The 17,174-nt window shown below is 39.3% G+C and overlaps 2 protein-coding genes across 8 annotated transcripts; one reads left to right on the top strand and one right to left on the bottom strand.

Moving 5' to 3' along the window:
* The first annotated feature begins 581 nt into the window (after positions 1-581).
* On the top strand, positions 582-2,981 carry Efr (ER GDP-fucose transporter). 2 transcript variants are annotated; one of them, XM_014356976.3, is made up of 6 exons: positions 582-862; positions 1,178-1,397; positions 1,456-1,672; positions 1,770-2,084; positions 2,159-2,310; positions 2,397-2,981. In XM_014356976.3, exons 2-6 carry the CDS (start codon positions 1,318-1,320, stop codon positions 2,656-2,658), a joined length of 1,026 nt encoding a protein of 341 aa, XP_014212462.1. In that variant the 5' UTR covers positions 582-862; positions 1,178-1,317; the 3' UTR covers positions 2,659-2,981. The 2 variants fall into 2 exon arrangements, with proteins under 2 accessions (XP_014212462.1, XP_014212461.1); XM_014356975.3 differs by having other exon boundaries at positions 1,174-1,397.
* AMPdeam (AMP deaminase) lies at positions 2,799-16,340 on the bottom strand. Of its 6 annotated transcripts, XM_089591677.1 has the most exons (12): positions 15,580-16,340; positions 14,027-14,166; positions 9,923-10,115; positions 6,921-7,071; positions 6,080-6,263; positions 5,555-5,904; positions 5,262-5,459; positions 4,882-5,177; positions 4,676-4,802; positions 4,405-4,568; positions 3,915-4,320; positions 2,799-3,827 (listed from the first exon to the last, which is right to left on the bottom strand). In XM_089591677.1, exons 2-12 carry the CDS (start codon positions 14,160-14,162, stop codon positions 3,678-3,680), a joined length of 2,355 nt encoding a protein of 784 aa, XP_089447803.1. In that variant the 5' UTR covers positions 14,163-14,166; positions 15,580-16,340; the 3' UTR covers positions 2,799-3,677. The 6 variants fall into 6 exon arrangements, with proteins under 6 accessions (XP_089447803.1, XP_089447802.1, XP_089447805.1 ...); XM_089591676.1 differs by lacking the exon at positions 15,580-16,340 and having other exon boundaries at positions 14,027-14,231; XM_089591679.1 differs by lacking the exons at positions 14,027-14,166; positions 15,580-16,340 and adding an exon at positions 13,459-13,700.
* Positions 16,341-17,174: the final 834 nt, after the last annotated feature.

Raw genomic sequence — 17,174 nt, 5'->3', positions numbered from 1 at the left:
AAAAAAAAACTAACACTTTTACGCGAAACATCAATTACTTTTCGTAATCCCCGAAGTACACTTTAAGACAACACATTTAATGCCAAAAAGGTGTATTTTTTCAATGTCTATAATTTTTGTTTCTTTACTTTTCAGGGTAAAGTTTTAATACATGAAATATATCATAAAAGCAGATTTTTTTTCCCCGGATCAGTCGTCAAAGTGTTGATAGTTCGTAAATTCTTATCTGCAATTTATAGATGATGAGATTTTTATCTCTTTGGGGGGTTAAAATCACATTTTATAAAGGAAGTTATTAACTAAATTCAATAAAAATTGTATGAAAATTACTGAAGTTGGACTTGAAACTTGATTATCTTCTAACGATCGTCACATAAATAAAAAAATATTTAGCTCCACTTGACTCTTCACTATTTTTTTTATGTTAAGAAAAGTTAAATAATAAGTAGTAACTTGTCCAACAGCTGAGCTATATAAACATCGCGGAAATCTGTATAGGACTATATTTTAGTATCACATCAGCTGTCTTTCAGTATAGCCGACAATGTATATATTGTATAATGTAATCGACGAAGCGTCAACTTAACCTCTCGAGAGTGCAATATCATCGAAACGATATTCATTCGCGAATTTAACGAGGAAAAAATATTAAATAAACGCAAGAGCGTACAATGCGTGTACACAAGAAAATACAAACGCATGACATGTGTAAGTGCAGTGGCTATATTAGTATTACTGCTCGGTGATGATAACTCAGATAATACTTGGGTAGTCCACGACGACGACGGCGACGACGAGGATGATGTCGGGCCGATGATATTAACGGCTATGATGAGGACGATGACACGTATATACTTACCTAGTAAGTAAAGACAAAGATCTAGTAACTAATTTGCAATATTTTAATAAAACTAACATCAAGTAATTGATCGGTTTCGCATAATTTTTTTCAAGTGCATGCATGACTTTCTTTAATTAAATTAGTTAAACAAGTATTGATTCAGCGTGAATATTACGTATTGAAAAAGTGTAAATTTCACGAACGAAGCGCTTCTCGATTTAAAATCTCTACCTACTCGCAAGAGATTTTATTTCTGTGAAAAAAATTATTTTCTTTTTAGGTCCTTACGATTTGTCTATAGGTATATGCTTACTGTTTGCTCCCTTGTTTAGGTAGATAGACTATAACACAACTCCAGGGTTCACTGGAACTATTTCCCTGGGAAAAATTCGTCACGCCTACCTAAATATTTGCGACGTCCTGATTGCAGTTATCAGATTATTTTTCACAACGAGCGCAAGTTGGCAAACAGAACAATGCCAGCTGTACCTTTAGCCATATGCCTGGTTTTCCTTGGCTGCTGCTCCAACTTGATTTTTCTCGAATTACTGATGAAGTACGTTTGTGTTTCACTACTTTCCTCGACTCGTTTTAAAAACTAATAATTATTTCAGAGAAGATCCTGGTGGCGGTAATTTGGTGACGTTCTCGCAGTTTGTATTCATTGCCATTGATGGATTTATCTTCACTTCAAAGTGTGGCAAAGTCAAAAGCAACATTGGCATCAAGAGCTATATGATCTTGGTCTCAATGTTCTTCGTTTCTAGTGTTCTCAACAATTATGCCTTTAATTTTAATATACCGATGCCATTGCACATGATATTCAGAGCAGTAAGTCATCAAAATGAAAATTTCAACCATTTGTATAATGTGTCCCTCCTCTTGAAATGAACTTTTTTGAAGTAAAATAAAAAAAAAAACTTTTCAGGGTTCTCTGATAGCGAACATGATCATGGGCATTATTATTCTGAAAAAACAATATACTTTTGACAAGTATTTATCCGTGGCCATGATTACCGTAGGTATTGTGCTGTGCACTATAATAAGCAGCAGGGAGATCAAGTCGACTGTGCCAAACAGCCAACAATTGGAGCCATCAGCTGCTTGGAATGATTTTTTCTGGTGGATCATTGGTATCGTGCTGCTGACGGTGGCCTTGTTCATTTCAGCTAGAATGGGTATCTTTCAAGAGACTTTGTACTCTCGGTACGGAAAAAATCCGAGAGAAGCATTATACTACACGGTACTACCATTTCTATCTTCATCCTACCCTGTGCATCGATTCATTTTATCATGTAAAACCGACACTTGTTTCAGCATTTATTGCCCTTGCCGTTTTTCGTGTTTCTGTCGAAAAATTTGTGGGACCATGCAATCGTGGCTGTGAATTCACCTGGAATCACGGTTCCATTTGTACATATAACTTTGCCGAGAATGGTAGCTTATTTAATAGGCAATGTGTTCACGCAGTATCCTTTTATGGTTTTTAACTTTTTTTTTTTTTTTTTCGTATATTACTTGAATCCATCTTGTGATCCTTAACAGATTTTTACAGGTATGTATGCGTGAGCTCTGTTTTTGTTCTAACAACAGAGTGCACTTCACTGACGGTTACCCTGATATTGACGCTCCGAAAATTCTTGTCACTTATATTTTCAATAATATACTTTAAAAATCCATTCACAGTGTACCACTGGATTGGAACTTTACTTGTTTTCATTGGTACTCTTATATTCACGGAAGTGATACCTAGAGCCCAAAAAGTTTTAAAAGTCAAATTTTTCGAGACAAAGGAAAACAATGATAAAATAAAATGATATTCATTTAAGGACGATTTCTTTTAACGTACTTTTATTTTCACTTTACATTGTAAGAAATTTCATTTTTTTGAACTATGATCGAGCTAAGATAAAACAAAATTTTTTGTGGGGAGACAATAAATCTTTATAAGAAGTCATAAGTGATAATTTTCAGATATATTTGGTACAGTAGATTTTCGTCACATAACACCTTTAAAATTATGTCGACTCTAAATAGTTGTAAAGTTTAACAATCAACTCTTATTTATTATAATATTATAGTATATAAATGTATGAATTTTATTAACAATCAAACACAATGGTAACAGTATAAACGTACAAAAAGTACCAAAATAGGATAAAATACATTTTTTAAATACATTTCTACATTTTACAATAGTTAGGTACATAAATTATTTTCATTTAAGCATAAGTATTCACATAGCCTTTTTAGTCCTTACTTCTATTCAAGTTAAATAATTTATATTTCAATAAGTAATGTGTGTGTAATCGTTAAATTGTATGAATTAAATTTTATCAAAAACAGAAAAATTACTATTTTAATCTTTTTACATTAGATTCTATTGAAAAATTTTTAACTAAAATAAAAAAATATCTTTATTTAAAGTTTCATAAAAATGAGTTTCTTTTCTTTTTTTTAACTTTCGTTTTCTAAATTCTGTAAATTTCATTTGCTTGACTGCAAAGGTTCATAAAGTAGCTATCCTTGACTTATAAAAAGATTTATAACTTGTATAAAGCTAAAAATCTTTATACACTTTGATTGTAGTTAAAATATACCGTTTTTCAAACGATAAAATCTTTTTAATAATTCATTAAAATAATACGAAAACGTCCTAAAAATAATTGCACTCGAAGAAATATTGTTAACAAAATTATACGTCTAAACAAAAATATGTATAAATTTTTTTTTTTTTTTTTTTTTTTTTTTTTTTTTTTTTTTTTACCATCGATTCAAAATTCAGTGAAAATTAAATGTTTATAATATTAAGTATTGTACATAAGCTTTTGGATACTTATTCTGCAACCTTGAATATGTTAGACAGTTCATCAACCAAAGTCTCATAACGATAGGCCACTCGTATGTCTGGCACATTTGTTCGGGTAATATCGTTCCCGGCTACTCCTTCTTTAGTGTAATTTGGTCCAAGCCAGTATTGCTTACTCTGCAAAATAATGTGCGAAAAATAATAGTGATAGTTTTACACAGTGTCCATAACGTTGAATGATATAAAATAAAGTTATAAACATACCTTATGGGGAAAACCACTCATAATCACGGAATTCCTCGCTAATTCGCACATGTCGCACGAGCTAAGTTTCCACACTTGGGCAGCGATACTGTATTCCTCCATCAGGGGTTCTTTGGTGAAATGAAACTGCAGGGGATCATCCGTCGATAGACTCACGCACAAACCCCTCGCTAGATATTCCGGCAATGGATTCCGGTGATAATTTAAAAATAGGGAATTGTTGCTCAGTGGAGACATGGCTATGCCAATTTGCGCTAAATAATATAGGTACTGCAAAACTGGTACTTTTCGAAGTAACAAGCCGTGCGATATATTTTCTGCCATCATGAAGCCACAAACTAAATGCTGAATTGGTCCAGCTTCACCGCAGTGGGGTCGGAGGACAAAAGTATTCAGGCCTTGTTCCCTAAAAATTACAAAGATAACAGTTAATAACGTCCAACAGTTGGGGGAAATCGTTTTTGCTTGTGATAACAAACGGATTACTGACTCTCGGAAGTGATTGAGCACAGTCATGTTTGCGTAAGTGTAGTACTGATAGTAGCCGTACGGTGGATTTTCCGTATCGTTCCATTCTTCCGGAGGGGACACGTCTTTGTCGAAAAGTGGATTTTCGGGTTTACTCTCGTCATCGACCGAATCAAAGCCAATAACCTGTCATATTGTTAACAGTTGAAAAATTTCGAGAAATTACTTTTTTTTTTCGGCAAAACATCTCAAACGATTCATTAAAAAATGCCCGTATCATATTGTATACATACGTATTGAAGAAATTTGTGCAATTCGGGATGTGTCGTGGGATCGTTGGTCACCTCGAACAGAGGCAAGAAAATGTTGTTTAAAATTTCTTGAAAATTCGTCATCAGCTTGTTCAATTTGAAAATGTCGCTGAAAATCAGAAAATGAATCGATATATTGTAATGATGAAAATTTTTCCAAGAAAAAACGATTTACTCGTGAAACTCACTACAATCGGGGGATCTGTATGAGCCAGCGAACGTTATCGGAGTAAACGTCGCTCTGGATCGCCCATTTGGCAAGTTTATCCCATTCCTCGGGACTTTTGCCGTATATCGAAAGACGCAATTCCACGTTTTGATACTTGGATTCCTCCAAGTCGCTCAATACCTCCTTGATGATACTAGCGAAGAACTTTCCATTGATGTAGTTATCGGTTTTGAGAAAAACTTCCCTCAACCTGCTTTCACCGATGGGGTTGTACTTGGCGTTGAATTTGTCGAACCTGTGAAACGTATTTCTGTCCTACAAACAAAACTCGATTGTACGGGATGATATGCTTCATGTTGGAACAAACCAATCCAATGTTTGTAGCAAATAGAAACTTACGGCGTGTACGTCGAGCATGTCGACGCTGAGGTCGTACGTTGTCAGGCTCATGGACTGAAACACCTCCCGCAGGGTCATTTTTTCCCCGTTCTTGGAGCACGTGACCACCTCGTTGGCGTGGTTCTTCAGGGTTTTTTTAATGAAGCGCAGCAGGTGCTTCTGATTCATGCAGGACGCGGCGTGAATGTGGGTGTCGACCTTCGGGACGAAACAATGCGTGTACAATAATAATAATAATAATACAAGGGATACGGTGTACTTAAAGTACATAATTATATAGACCGTGGGTATACCTTTCTGATGTTGTAGAAATCCCGGTGCGGCACGGCCTTTTGACTGGCGAGCTCGCGCAGCTCGTTCAGCAGCACGTGCAGTTGGAACTTGGAGGAGAGGTAGCTGAGCCGCCTGTAGCAGAAGGACTTGAGGGGCCCGTCCGCGATCATGAAGCACAGCTGGTTCATGTCCCTGACGAAGGTGGCGAGGTCGGGGTACGAGTACGGGATGGGCTTTCTGTTGTCGAGGTCCTCCTTGCTGGCGAACAAGTTGAAGACCCCGTTGATTGGCGCGATCGTGTAATTCTTGCTCGCCGGGAATTCGCATTCCCAAGGATCGCCGCGCGAAGCCGGCACGTGCACTGGATGCTCTACGTAAGCAGAAAAATTCACGTTACATCATTTTCTCGGGGGGGTTTCATGTTTTAACAGTTCAAATTTCACAGTGGAGGGTCTTTTATTGTTATGTTGCTCAAAGTACTTTGCTTTTCATTTTTCATTGTTATACATTCAAAGTATGTAAAGTAAAGGGTTTAATGGGCAGACCTTCGATGGCTTTGCGATCGTCGTGCTGCACTTCGTCGGCGCTCACGGGCTTTTTGTCGACGCTCCGTAAAAACCTGGTCGTTATGCTCGGGAAGGACTGTTTCGAGTTGTTCATGTACCTTTCGCGAATGTCCAGGGCTCGAATGAGCAACTGCGACGCCTGCTGCAGATCTTCCAATGGAACCTGAAAACCACAGACGCGTTTTTCTTTTTCGTCCCGGCATTTAAAATAATATCATCCGCACTGCGTATTTTCGCATCTATTTATACACGTATGTAATATATCATGGCCATTACCGGTACCTACGCCAAACGTTTCGATTTACCCTTCGAAATAAATGATTCTCATAAATTAAAATCTATTTTATGTATAGTGCCCGATAAAACATATATGCGTATGTAAGCGCAGAATGCTTCCTTATACACATCAAAGTGCCACGTGCTCGCAATAACATTCGCGGGGTTGCGGGCCATGTCACAAATCAATCGATCAAAATTATAAATGTTCAATTTGTAAAAAAAGGGGGGGGAGGCTTGTATCGTGATGATGCACGTATAATGTCACACGAGCTGTATCAAACGTTTACGCCGTTTGGTAAAGATTTCAAGAGCCCCGAAAGTTGAAAGTAACGCAAAATTACGCAACGCGAGAAAATAAATCAATAAGGTTCCAAGGTCGCTCGCCCTGCTCCTCTGTACTTGTGCTGGTTGGGCTTCTGTTACGCGCGCGTAAGGCTGTGTGACGTTTATGTGGCTTCGGGTGCGGCGCGATCGACGAGAAATCGGGGAAATTGAAGGGAAAAAAGAGAGATAGGGGCTGGTTGTCGAAGCTGTGGCTTACCCCGGAGGTGTCCTCGCCGGATATCGAAACTCGTTGAAAGTGAGGCACAAAGTCATTTTCCTCGAAAGGCAATATGTGGTCCAAATCATCGGTCTGAGGGCCGACCGACGGCTCGTAATGGCTACGCCTCTCCTCGAGATCCTTGGCGGCTCTGCAACAACCGTTACACTTTTCTATTATCTTGACCAATATACATCTGCTCGCTAATAGCTCAACTCTCTACGAATTTGTGGGAATATATTACATGAGACCTCGAAACTTTGGGAGCTCTCGGATTACAACAAAAAAAACTATAAATATACATATGTACCGAGCACCTCTGTAATCTTAATTTGGTAATGTAAGAGCTTAAATATTGTCGAACTATACATTGTTAACCATTATTGCAGATACTCGGTTTGGTAAACTTCAAGTTTCGTCGGCCTCATGAGGTTTTAATGAATCAATGATCGGCTACTGTGAATAGATATACTTATCACGAGAAGCCGATGATAAAAGTGCACGTAGGTGTACATTCTTATACCGCATTCAGTGGTTTTTCCAAAATTTTGTTTGTCGCGTTGAATAAATATAACTCCAACCAACCGTAAATACAACTGCATAGTTATCATCGGCTTCTCCACTTGGTTGAGTCATGTACACACAGTGAGCCAACATTTTCAAACCATTCGAGTGATCCCGAGAAACGGAATAACAATCGAGCGCGGAGTAAATATGCAAATAAAGTGAATAAATATATTATAATTATAGCACTGCGCGTAATATTTGATTCACGCTGGAAGCCGAAATTATGAAAATCAGTCCCAAGCAAGATTAGCCCGTCTCTCGGTCGGACGATCTCGTTTGATTTTTCCTCAATAAAGTGAGCCGACTGTGATCGATCGGTAAATCGGTATATTTACACGCGACGCAGAACTTATGGCCACTCGCATTCCGGTTTTTGTTTTCTCAAGTCGCAATTACATCTGGCGTCGGTTTTCGTTGAAATTCGGCATGAAACAATATTCCCAATGCTTAGCTTAAAATCATCATTGACGTTACGCTCTTTCGATGGAGATTAATATGCGCAAGACTCCGTTGTTATTGTCGAAAGCACCGGTATGATATTACCAACTATATACGGAACGCGTACGACGCAATAAGCGCCAAAAGGCAGTGCAACAAGGAATAAATGAGGGGATCGCGAGGAGAGAAAAGTAACAATAACTACCTGAGCAACAATTTACAATCCCTCGACCAGCGTTTGGATTCCATCGCGCCGGCGAACATAGCTTCTGCGGCGCCCGGGGGACTTGTCGGTTGTTTGTGACAAAAGCACGAAACGTACGTATGATTTACCTCGGCAAGACCGAGCGCGGCACACAAAAAGCTCTCACATGCCGCCCGATTGGACCACCGGCCGACTAAAAGAAACGACACGCAGCAGCGGAACCTCTCAAAATCCCATCAGCTCCACTGGGACGCCCTTGCCGCGGAATAGTGAGACGACAAACGGAGCACTCGCACACCAAACATAAACATGTTTAACAACGAGCCAGAGAGACAACGGAATGGCCGATTTCTTTTTTTTTTTTTTTTTTACTATCGTTTTTTTATTGTTACTACGGTAGTTGCGGTTGTGGCGTTAACGAGGTGTGCAATCATGGCTAAAGGCAGCATCTTTGGGTGCGTTTGGAGGAGTGGGAGGCAGGGAGAATGTAAAAACAGTAAAGCCGAGATAAGAGACCGACCCAATCGGTGGCTGGTACTTGAGAGGCATATGTAGGAAAAAAAAAGACAGTGTGCCGAGGGAGAAGACTTTGAGAAGAAAAAAATGACAAGCGACGCGTGACCACGTTGTCGGGAGTCGCGGCGACACTGAGCTCGTAACGCTTGCTTACATCGCGAGTTGGCCTCTCGGTGTATACACTTATGCATAGCCGAAGCTTTGAAAAAACTGCCCTTCCCTATATATCACCTATACGCCTTACATCACTTTAATCCAGCCTATTTTTAACTTTCAATAATCTTATCTTTTTTCTTCTTCTTCTTCTTCGCTAACATCTACTTATTTTAACTATATCAGAGAAATGCCGATGATCATGCCTTACGAGCAAACGTTCCTAGTTGTACGTCAATTTTATTTATCATCGCAACTTAATTGAAGTGTCGATACGAGAAAGTATACATTTTAATTAGATGCGCTAATCTTTGACCATGGAATTTTGATAACCACGCGAGCTACAGATAAGTCAGTACGCTTTTGTTTGACTGATACATTTTTGAAGGCCAGTTTTTATGACGATTCAAAGAATAAAATGACTCTCCTATTTGAATTCCAAGTTCCTACATTTGTGTCGCTGATTTTTTAAAATCTTTTTATTCGCTCGATATAACGGTATACTCTATCGTGGGGACGATTTCCAGCGCCAAAAATAGAAAACGTGAAGGTAAAATCAGCCGTTACAATGGTCAACTCGATTAAAATGGTACGGACACTGGTGCAGGGTCATTGTGATAAGGACGATAAGGTACAAGTACAACGGGTATATTGACATAACATTGATTGCGATTGTAAACAGTTGGGGTAACGTAAAAAGTAATAAACATCCGAGACGTTAATTTAAGAGCCGATGTACTTGTGTCGCAAGAGTATTAGCCTATTAATAACAAATGAGATGTTGAATCACGATTATCTCGTGTGCAATACGAGGAATTCCGCGAAAAAACCGGTTTTCAGGGTATAAAAGTAGCTAAGTTTATTTGAGTAACCACACCTTTGTCGCCACTATTTTTTCCTTTTACAATTCCAACGTAAATATAATTTTAATATTACTAAAAAAAAAAAATGTAAGATTCGAATCGTACACTAGAAATTGTTTTTTTTATCGTTTCTAGATGTGATGAGAGGAAAAAGTATCGGCCACAAAGGTCAGCCTCATAAAAAACCAGAGTCGTTTCTAGACTCGCGAAATATTTCACACATTAGTGATTTATAAAATCTCTTGTAAATGTACACTTACTTGACTGTCAGCTGTCGTTGGATGAGGAGCTTTTTTTCTATTTGTTCTATGGGAAACTGTGGCACTTCGTAAGGCGCTGAAATTTCATTGGGCAACTCGTGCGGGCCCAGTCTGAGGCCGGGATTGCCAACGGAGCCAGCACCACCATTGTTGGTTGATGTAGGGTCCAAGCCAAATATCGGGCTTTCACTACCTACAGGGTAAAAAAAAAAAAAAAACAATTTACCCATCATCATCGAGAATTTTACCAGTTTAAATTTTTACATGGTCAGTTGTGCATTATTACGATGTACACGTGTACAAAATTTTTTGATTTTATCAAAAAGAAGTGGAGGTGATGATGATGATTTGTTTTAGGTTTCGTAATTATTTTTGACCTTTGACTCATTTATCTATTCCCTGACCGATAACACTAAGCCAAAGTCGGCAACCGACGTTTCCCATCTTTATATCTCATACTCTTAACTCGCTCGGTATATAGTTGTACGAGAATTTTGCACAAGTGTGACTAAACAGTATGTGAGCACAATTATTTTTTTGCTTGAGGTTGCTGAAATCTTTTAAATTTTACTACTCCATAGCATATACGTGGAAAGAAAAAGCACAACTTCAAAGACAATTAACGCAAACAAAGAAGGTTCATCCACTATATTTGGTTGCGCACTTTGATCTTACAAAATGATATCACCATATTAGATTATTTAGCATCTTTTTTTGTCGTTTCCATAATAACTAAATTTATAATCAACATAAAATTGGTACACCAGTTTGTGGAAAGTCTTTGTTGTATTACGTTTTTTTTTTTTTTTTTTTTTTTTTTATTTACACGCGACAAAAAACGCTTGGCAAAACAGCAATTGAGAAAACAACACAATGCAGTTTCAAACAATGTTTTTTCTAACTACGGTAATGTGAGCGATGGAAGTTGAAGATAATGTTCGAGTTAGTGAATACACGATTAACAAATGATAAGGATTACATCATATTATCGTGTAGGTATACATCTATTCATGGCACGTTGTAATAGCTTTATTTTCTAAAATAGAAGAAACACATGTTCCAGCGGCAACGGATTCTTATATTTACTGTGAATCAAAGTGACTTTAGATAGCACACGATTATAGTCAAAGTTGTAAGATTTTTCATTTTTAGCCAAAAAATTATAGTGAAATCGGTGTTTTCAATCAAGAATAGAATTAAAATTATTCATTGAACGTTGTTTCAATGTTAATCAAAAGAAAAAATTCGATAGTCGATGAAATCCTTGGGAATTTGACCGTAACTTGTAACCTGTTGAACATTTTGTACTATATTTACAAAGTTTAAATTCACGCTGTGTTGAGTTACATGTAATATAGTAGAAGAAATAATTGAAAATTTCTCTGAACTCGAATTTTGACCAATTATATTTAAATAAACAAGTAATTTTTATCAAGTACAAGTAAACTGTTTATTTTATTGTATAGCACGTAGTTAATATTTTTTATAAAACACATTGTGATTACTACAGTCTTGATAAATAATCCAACACTGTCTTACAAAATATTAAATAAACCATAGGGAAACATAGTTTTGGTGAAAAACAATCGACGCGAAACGGCACAATGGCTAATCATTACCGTGTCAGGTCATTTCATTACGTGTCCCGTATAGTCTTCGCGTGTCAATTGTTTTCAATCAAAATTATTTGATCGAATGATTTGGATAAGCAATGAATTGATGGAACGTCGAGTTGCGGGTGTTTACCACATACTTTTTTTAAATGACTGTGAACAATTTTGCACACCCGTGTACAGGAATATCAACTCAACGCACTTGGATTGAGGCGCCGAGACAAAATATTTGTTGTGAACCGCAAAATTTTTTTTTTTTTTTTTTTTTTCTTTTTTTTTCTTTTAATCGTTTCGTCGAGGAAAACATGTTTTTGAGCATGAATGTTTTCTTTGTTCAGGTGCGACGTTCATGTGTATACATTTGGTACATGAAAAGAATAAATAAGAGAGTAGTAGGTATGCAGTGGAGCGCGACCTCAATTTAAGCGCTTATATTTAGGAAGATTTCTATTTATAAGTCACTCGATGCAACGTGCACATACGCCTCTACCACTTGGTACTCTCCCAGCTACTAATATGCAGCGCAAGCGTTTGCCTCTTAATGGATTGCGTGTATGGAAACGGATAATTTAATGGAGCATCTTTGTGAAACACACGATTTTACTTTCATTCAGTCAGAGAGACATTGTCTTATTTATTCTCATCAAAAGACATAAAAGCTGAGCGCATTTGTAAACCAGTTTTTGGTACGAAATTGTCCTCGTGGCGAAGGTGGATTATATATATATATAATTTTCCCTGGAAATAAACTATACTATAAACGCTCACTATTGTGCGAGGGGATGCAAACTTTTCATGCAGCTTTTGGGGCAAACCAAACGCCAAAATTGTCCAAAAAATGTGCTCAAGCATCATTCGCCTAAGCAGAGCAACATACACACGCTGTACCCTAAATTTTGATTGAATGATGCCTGGACTTACGATAGTCGCAGTGGTAATCGTCTCCATCGATGAACAAGTCAGGAATGTTCAGATAGCCAAAGTAAGAGGAGTCTCGGTTACCGGTCGGAGTGACTCCTCTGCTCGACATTTTGACATTGGCTCGTGGGTGACTGATGCTGCTGGCGACGATCGCGATGTTGATGATGGTGTCGCGTTACAACTCGAGATGGAACGCGAACCGAGTCAGATGGGGGACAATTCACTTGGACTGTGCCGCAAAGTAAGCTTCGAAAGTTGGAAAACTTTGTCGCATCGAGGAAGGTAAGTAGCTCTGCACGTGGTAGACAAGCGTGTGTAATGCGCTCGCCGTGCACTTTTGGAACCGATCGGAGGACGGCAGGTGATAACGACCAAGTGTCAATGTGCAGCTGGACGGGGAGATCGAACGGTACGCGTTTTTGAGCGGACGCGCCGAAAAATGGAGCTTTGGAAGCTCGACCGCGCCCAGCGACAGAAAGCAAGTAACGGCGGACGTGCAACTGAAGAACCGATGCGCACGTCAGTGCATCAGTTGTCTTGTTTCTATTATGAGGCAGAAGAAGAAGCTCCTAGCAAAGCAGGCAAGCAAGAAAGCAGCAACCATCAGCCGGACGAGCGAGAGAGCCATTGCTGTACAGGCAGCCAAGCTCCTCTGCTTCTTTTTTTCTTTTTTTTTTCTTTCTTTGTCTACACCTACATAGAAGTAGGTATACAAGTGGACTTTAGTCAGTGTATATATAGCTTCGCTTTCGTCCTCGTCACGGTCGCGTGTGAGCCAAAACGAGAGTTACTTATCCTCTCTCTCTCTCTCTTTTTCAACATGTCCGTGTAACTCATGCAAAATGTCACTCTTTGCTTCTCCCCTCCCGGCTCAATGGCCCAACCAATGCTACTCTATACAATGATATACATTACAATATCTACACATATACCTATATACATATGCTCAACTTCACTGCAACAGGCAATTGCCGATGGGTGTATAATTGTATATTTACTAACCGGCTTCCGTCTTGGAGGCTAACAAGTACTGCTGACGAGCGTCCCAGCAAAAATCGTCCTCCTCTTCTTCGCGGATTCTTCCTAACAGCAGTAACTTATTGTCCATATTTTAATGGTATAACGGCCCGGCTCTGTATACCTATTTTTACCGTAGTCGACGATGACGATAAAGTACACGCGTGCGTGATATTACTAGAGCTGATACGTGTAGAGCGAAATACCGATGTCGCAGCCGAGCTACTTGGAACTCAAATACTTGCGCCGTGGATCGGATATAATAATATGGTTGCCCGTCTACGTGTGCGTGCGTATTAAATATAAATATGTCGGTGGTGGCATATTTTATGGACGGGTTGTAGTATATCCAATTTCGAAAGGAATCCGCGATACTTTTGATCTCGCGGAAAAGGAAACTATAAGGCAACCTCGATACTCGTGCGCCTATATATATATAGGCCACTACTACTACCGATCACGACATTCCGATGAATGACAACACGAAAGATCTTGTAGTTTTGTTACAAATACATTTCAGTGAACATATACATGTATGTATGCTTCAACTTACGGTCGCCTCGATCCGCTGGATTGCAAGGTGTTGTCGAGCTGTCGCCGTCCTCTCCCTCTCCCTCCAGCTCGTAATATATTCTCCCGTTGGGCGCATCCTTTACAATATTGTTCATGCTGACCGCGGACTCATTCATTATTCTGAAACACACGTGTACATTTTTATAAGTTTGCCATTTGTCATCTCGATGAATTAATGTATAGATACGCGTCGCCGTTTACTTGAAAATTCCGCCCTCGAAAGTGCATGGTACAACACCTATAGAGTCAACTGCTTTTTTGTATATACATAATATAACGGCCAAAAAGTGCAGTGTACAACGTATATTGCATACACCGATAAGTTCTCTTTTAATTTTGCGTATTTTTTCAGCGACTCGTCGGTCCTCCGAGAATACCTTGGATTATTGAGCAAGGTATTTTTACGCGCGAACCTATCTCTTACTGGGAGCCCCGGACTCGTGCCAACGATTGATTTTCAAAGCGCGTCGCGCGAGTGGGGCTCTTTTGATATACTTACAAGCCATTGTCCAAAATTCAAAGGAAGCATTTATTTCGATGGAAAAGTGTAACGGAGCACAGTTTTGAGGAAAGTGAGGGAACGGCGCATAAAAAATACATTTTGGTTTCCTTCGAAAACTTGATAATTTCCGTTGCTTCACGGTATACTGCATTCGTTCTGGCTGAGCTTCAGGGTAGCTGGTGAAAAACAAATAACAAAATTCGAAACAACAAGTGGTGGTGCATCCCAAAGATTCTGATATTCGCACGTGCATCTATAATACGTATACGCGAGTTATTTCGCGTTCCTCCCCGCGACGCGATGAAAGGAAGCTCGTATTGATCCCCACTTTGGGGGGGGGGGTTAGAGAAAGAAAAGCTCTTTCCCCTCGTAAACCTACATTGCAACGACTTTTTTTTCCCCCTCCAAAAAATAATAAACCACGCGTTCTTGGCCATGCTTTTTCTTCCCCCTGGCGCATCAATTTCTAACGCCTTGTTGCACTTGCACCGTATCGATTTGTTTGCTTGTATATACTTGCTTTTGAAACGCGTAAGCAACAAAGGCATCGAGCAGAAAAGTAAATTAAAACACACTCCTTTTTAGCGATAAACGCAAGTTGTGTGGCGTGTTTGTATATACGACATGCAAATAAATAATCGCATCCATGCGCCACATCTACACGGTACAAGTTTTCAAAAAGCACGAGTTCGAGACGTCACGATATGTGCTTGCACACGAATTATCTTTTTTGTAGGCACTTATACACGTAGGTATGATCATACATATAATATCAGGTATTGAAACGACTTTTGGCCCGCGGCGAGGGTATGAACGCACGCATCGTATACGTGTAATCTGCATAAATTACAATTAAGCGTATTCGATTTAACGTATGCGAAAAACACACACACACACGTATAATTATAATATAGGCATATAATGTTGTTTATACGAGTTGCTTAGATGTTGTCGAACGTTTAAACGAAAAGAAGAAAGGAAAAAAAAAAAAGAGCCACGGCAAAACAGGGAGGTTATGGAAAATGACTTACCTGTACGTGAGCAAGTAGTGATGCTGGCTTCCAGTCTTATATATGTATAAGTATAATATGTACTTGTGTTGTCGATATACTTTTGACAGCAGTTCGGTGCAGCTTCGGAGGAAAAGAAAACCTCACACACACCGGTGGCAAAGTATACTATCTATATAAGTATGAGAAATAGTCGAGGAAAAAGAAAAAAATAGCGTCGCCGAAGAAGAAGAGGAGATAAGAGAGCACCACTGTTCGCGACAACAGCGGAGGAAATAATATATATATACGATGGAGACCCTGGAATGGATATTTCACGCGTTCGTGGAATAATAGTATAAATATACTTGATCAAGAAGCGCCGAGGGGAGGATGAAGGAAGCAAGGGGCGCTATATAAGGAGTAGGGTAAGCGTATAAATATATACTTACAACTCTTACTCTCGATTAAAGGGTGTATGAGTAACAGCGCGATATTTGGCGTGAGCGTAGGTATATAAGGATATAATTAATTAATTATTCCGGGAGAGAGCGGAGAAACGTCAGTGTCCTCTCGGCTTGGCCACCTTGCGCGTACTCGTGAGCGAAAGTGCGAAAATGCCGAGAGGAAAGACGCGCGCCTGTAGCCGCAGCTGCTGGAGATACCTACCTATATAATACTTTTGCCGATGTATGTAAGATGGATAAATATATACTTAAACGCACGGCTTTACATACGCGAATCGAGAGAGTTGCAACGTGCGCGTCGAGTCCGAGAGTAGAGATAAAGAACAGAGCGATACGATGTATTATATATATATATATATCCAAGAAACACTGCGCGTGGGAGCGTATACGCCGGAGCAACAACTCATGGGCTACTCGATCAGCTGCTGGACTACTAACTGCTATGGATAAAATATACTATACACTCGCCTCGCGGGGTGGACGCGCGCTCGTGCGTACACACACACTTTTACATACACATCAAGTGTACATATGCGGGCAATTTTATTGCTTGTACTATAAAACCCACAGTCCCGTTAATGAGTACACATATATGTACGTATTTATACGTGTATATGTGTACATAAATATGATGTTAGCCTTGCGGCGTTTCTCTCTCTCTCTCTCTCTCTCTTTCTGCCCCTCCGGCAAATACACTTACGCGCGAACGCGACCCAACTGAATATAACGATTTCACACTACACGGCGTGCACTTATCACTGCGGTATCAGCATTTATATATATGCACATGTGCGGTGGAGTCGCGGATCTCTGGATATATATAATACCCCCCACGTACAAGGTGTCATGATCGTACATTTAATGCTACGCGCCGTTTGCCAACTGCTAATAAGAAAATCAGCTGCAGTAGGTATAATATATACTTACGGCAGAGTAGCTTGTGTGATAATGGGCAACACACCTTGGGAGAGAGAGCCGCGCTACGGGATTATCGTAAGTAGGTATTGGCTCGTGTGTGTACTTGTGTTACTTTTTTTCAAACGCAGAAATCAAACTTATTTGCGCCTTTCGCCTAGGCATATTCTTTTTATTTACGTATAATGATAATCTCACAAGTTCCGATTGGTAGTATGATACATATGTGCAAGTGTTGCAGGCAATAATTTTTTT

Source organism: Copidosoma floridanum, unplaced genomic scaffold (genome assembly GCF_036245765.1).
Source record: "Copidosoma floridanum isolate Cflo_tuat_1 unplaced genomic scaffold, Cflo_Japanese_pri ptg000013l, whole genome shotgun sequence".
Lineage (NCBI taxonomy): Eukaryota > Metazoa > Arthropoda > Insecta > Hymenoptera > Encyrtidae > Copidosoma > Copidosoma floridanum.
Note: the sequence above shows the minus strand (reverse complement) of the source record. Positions and strands in the feature narration are given on the sequence as shown.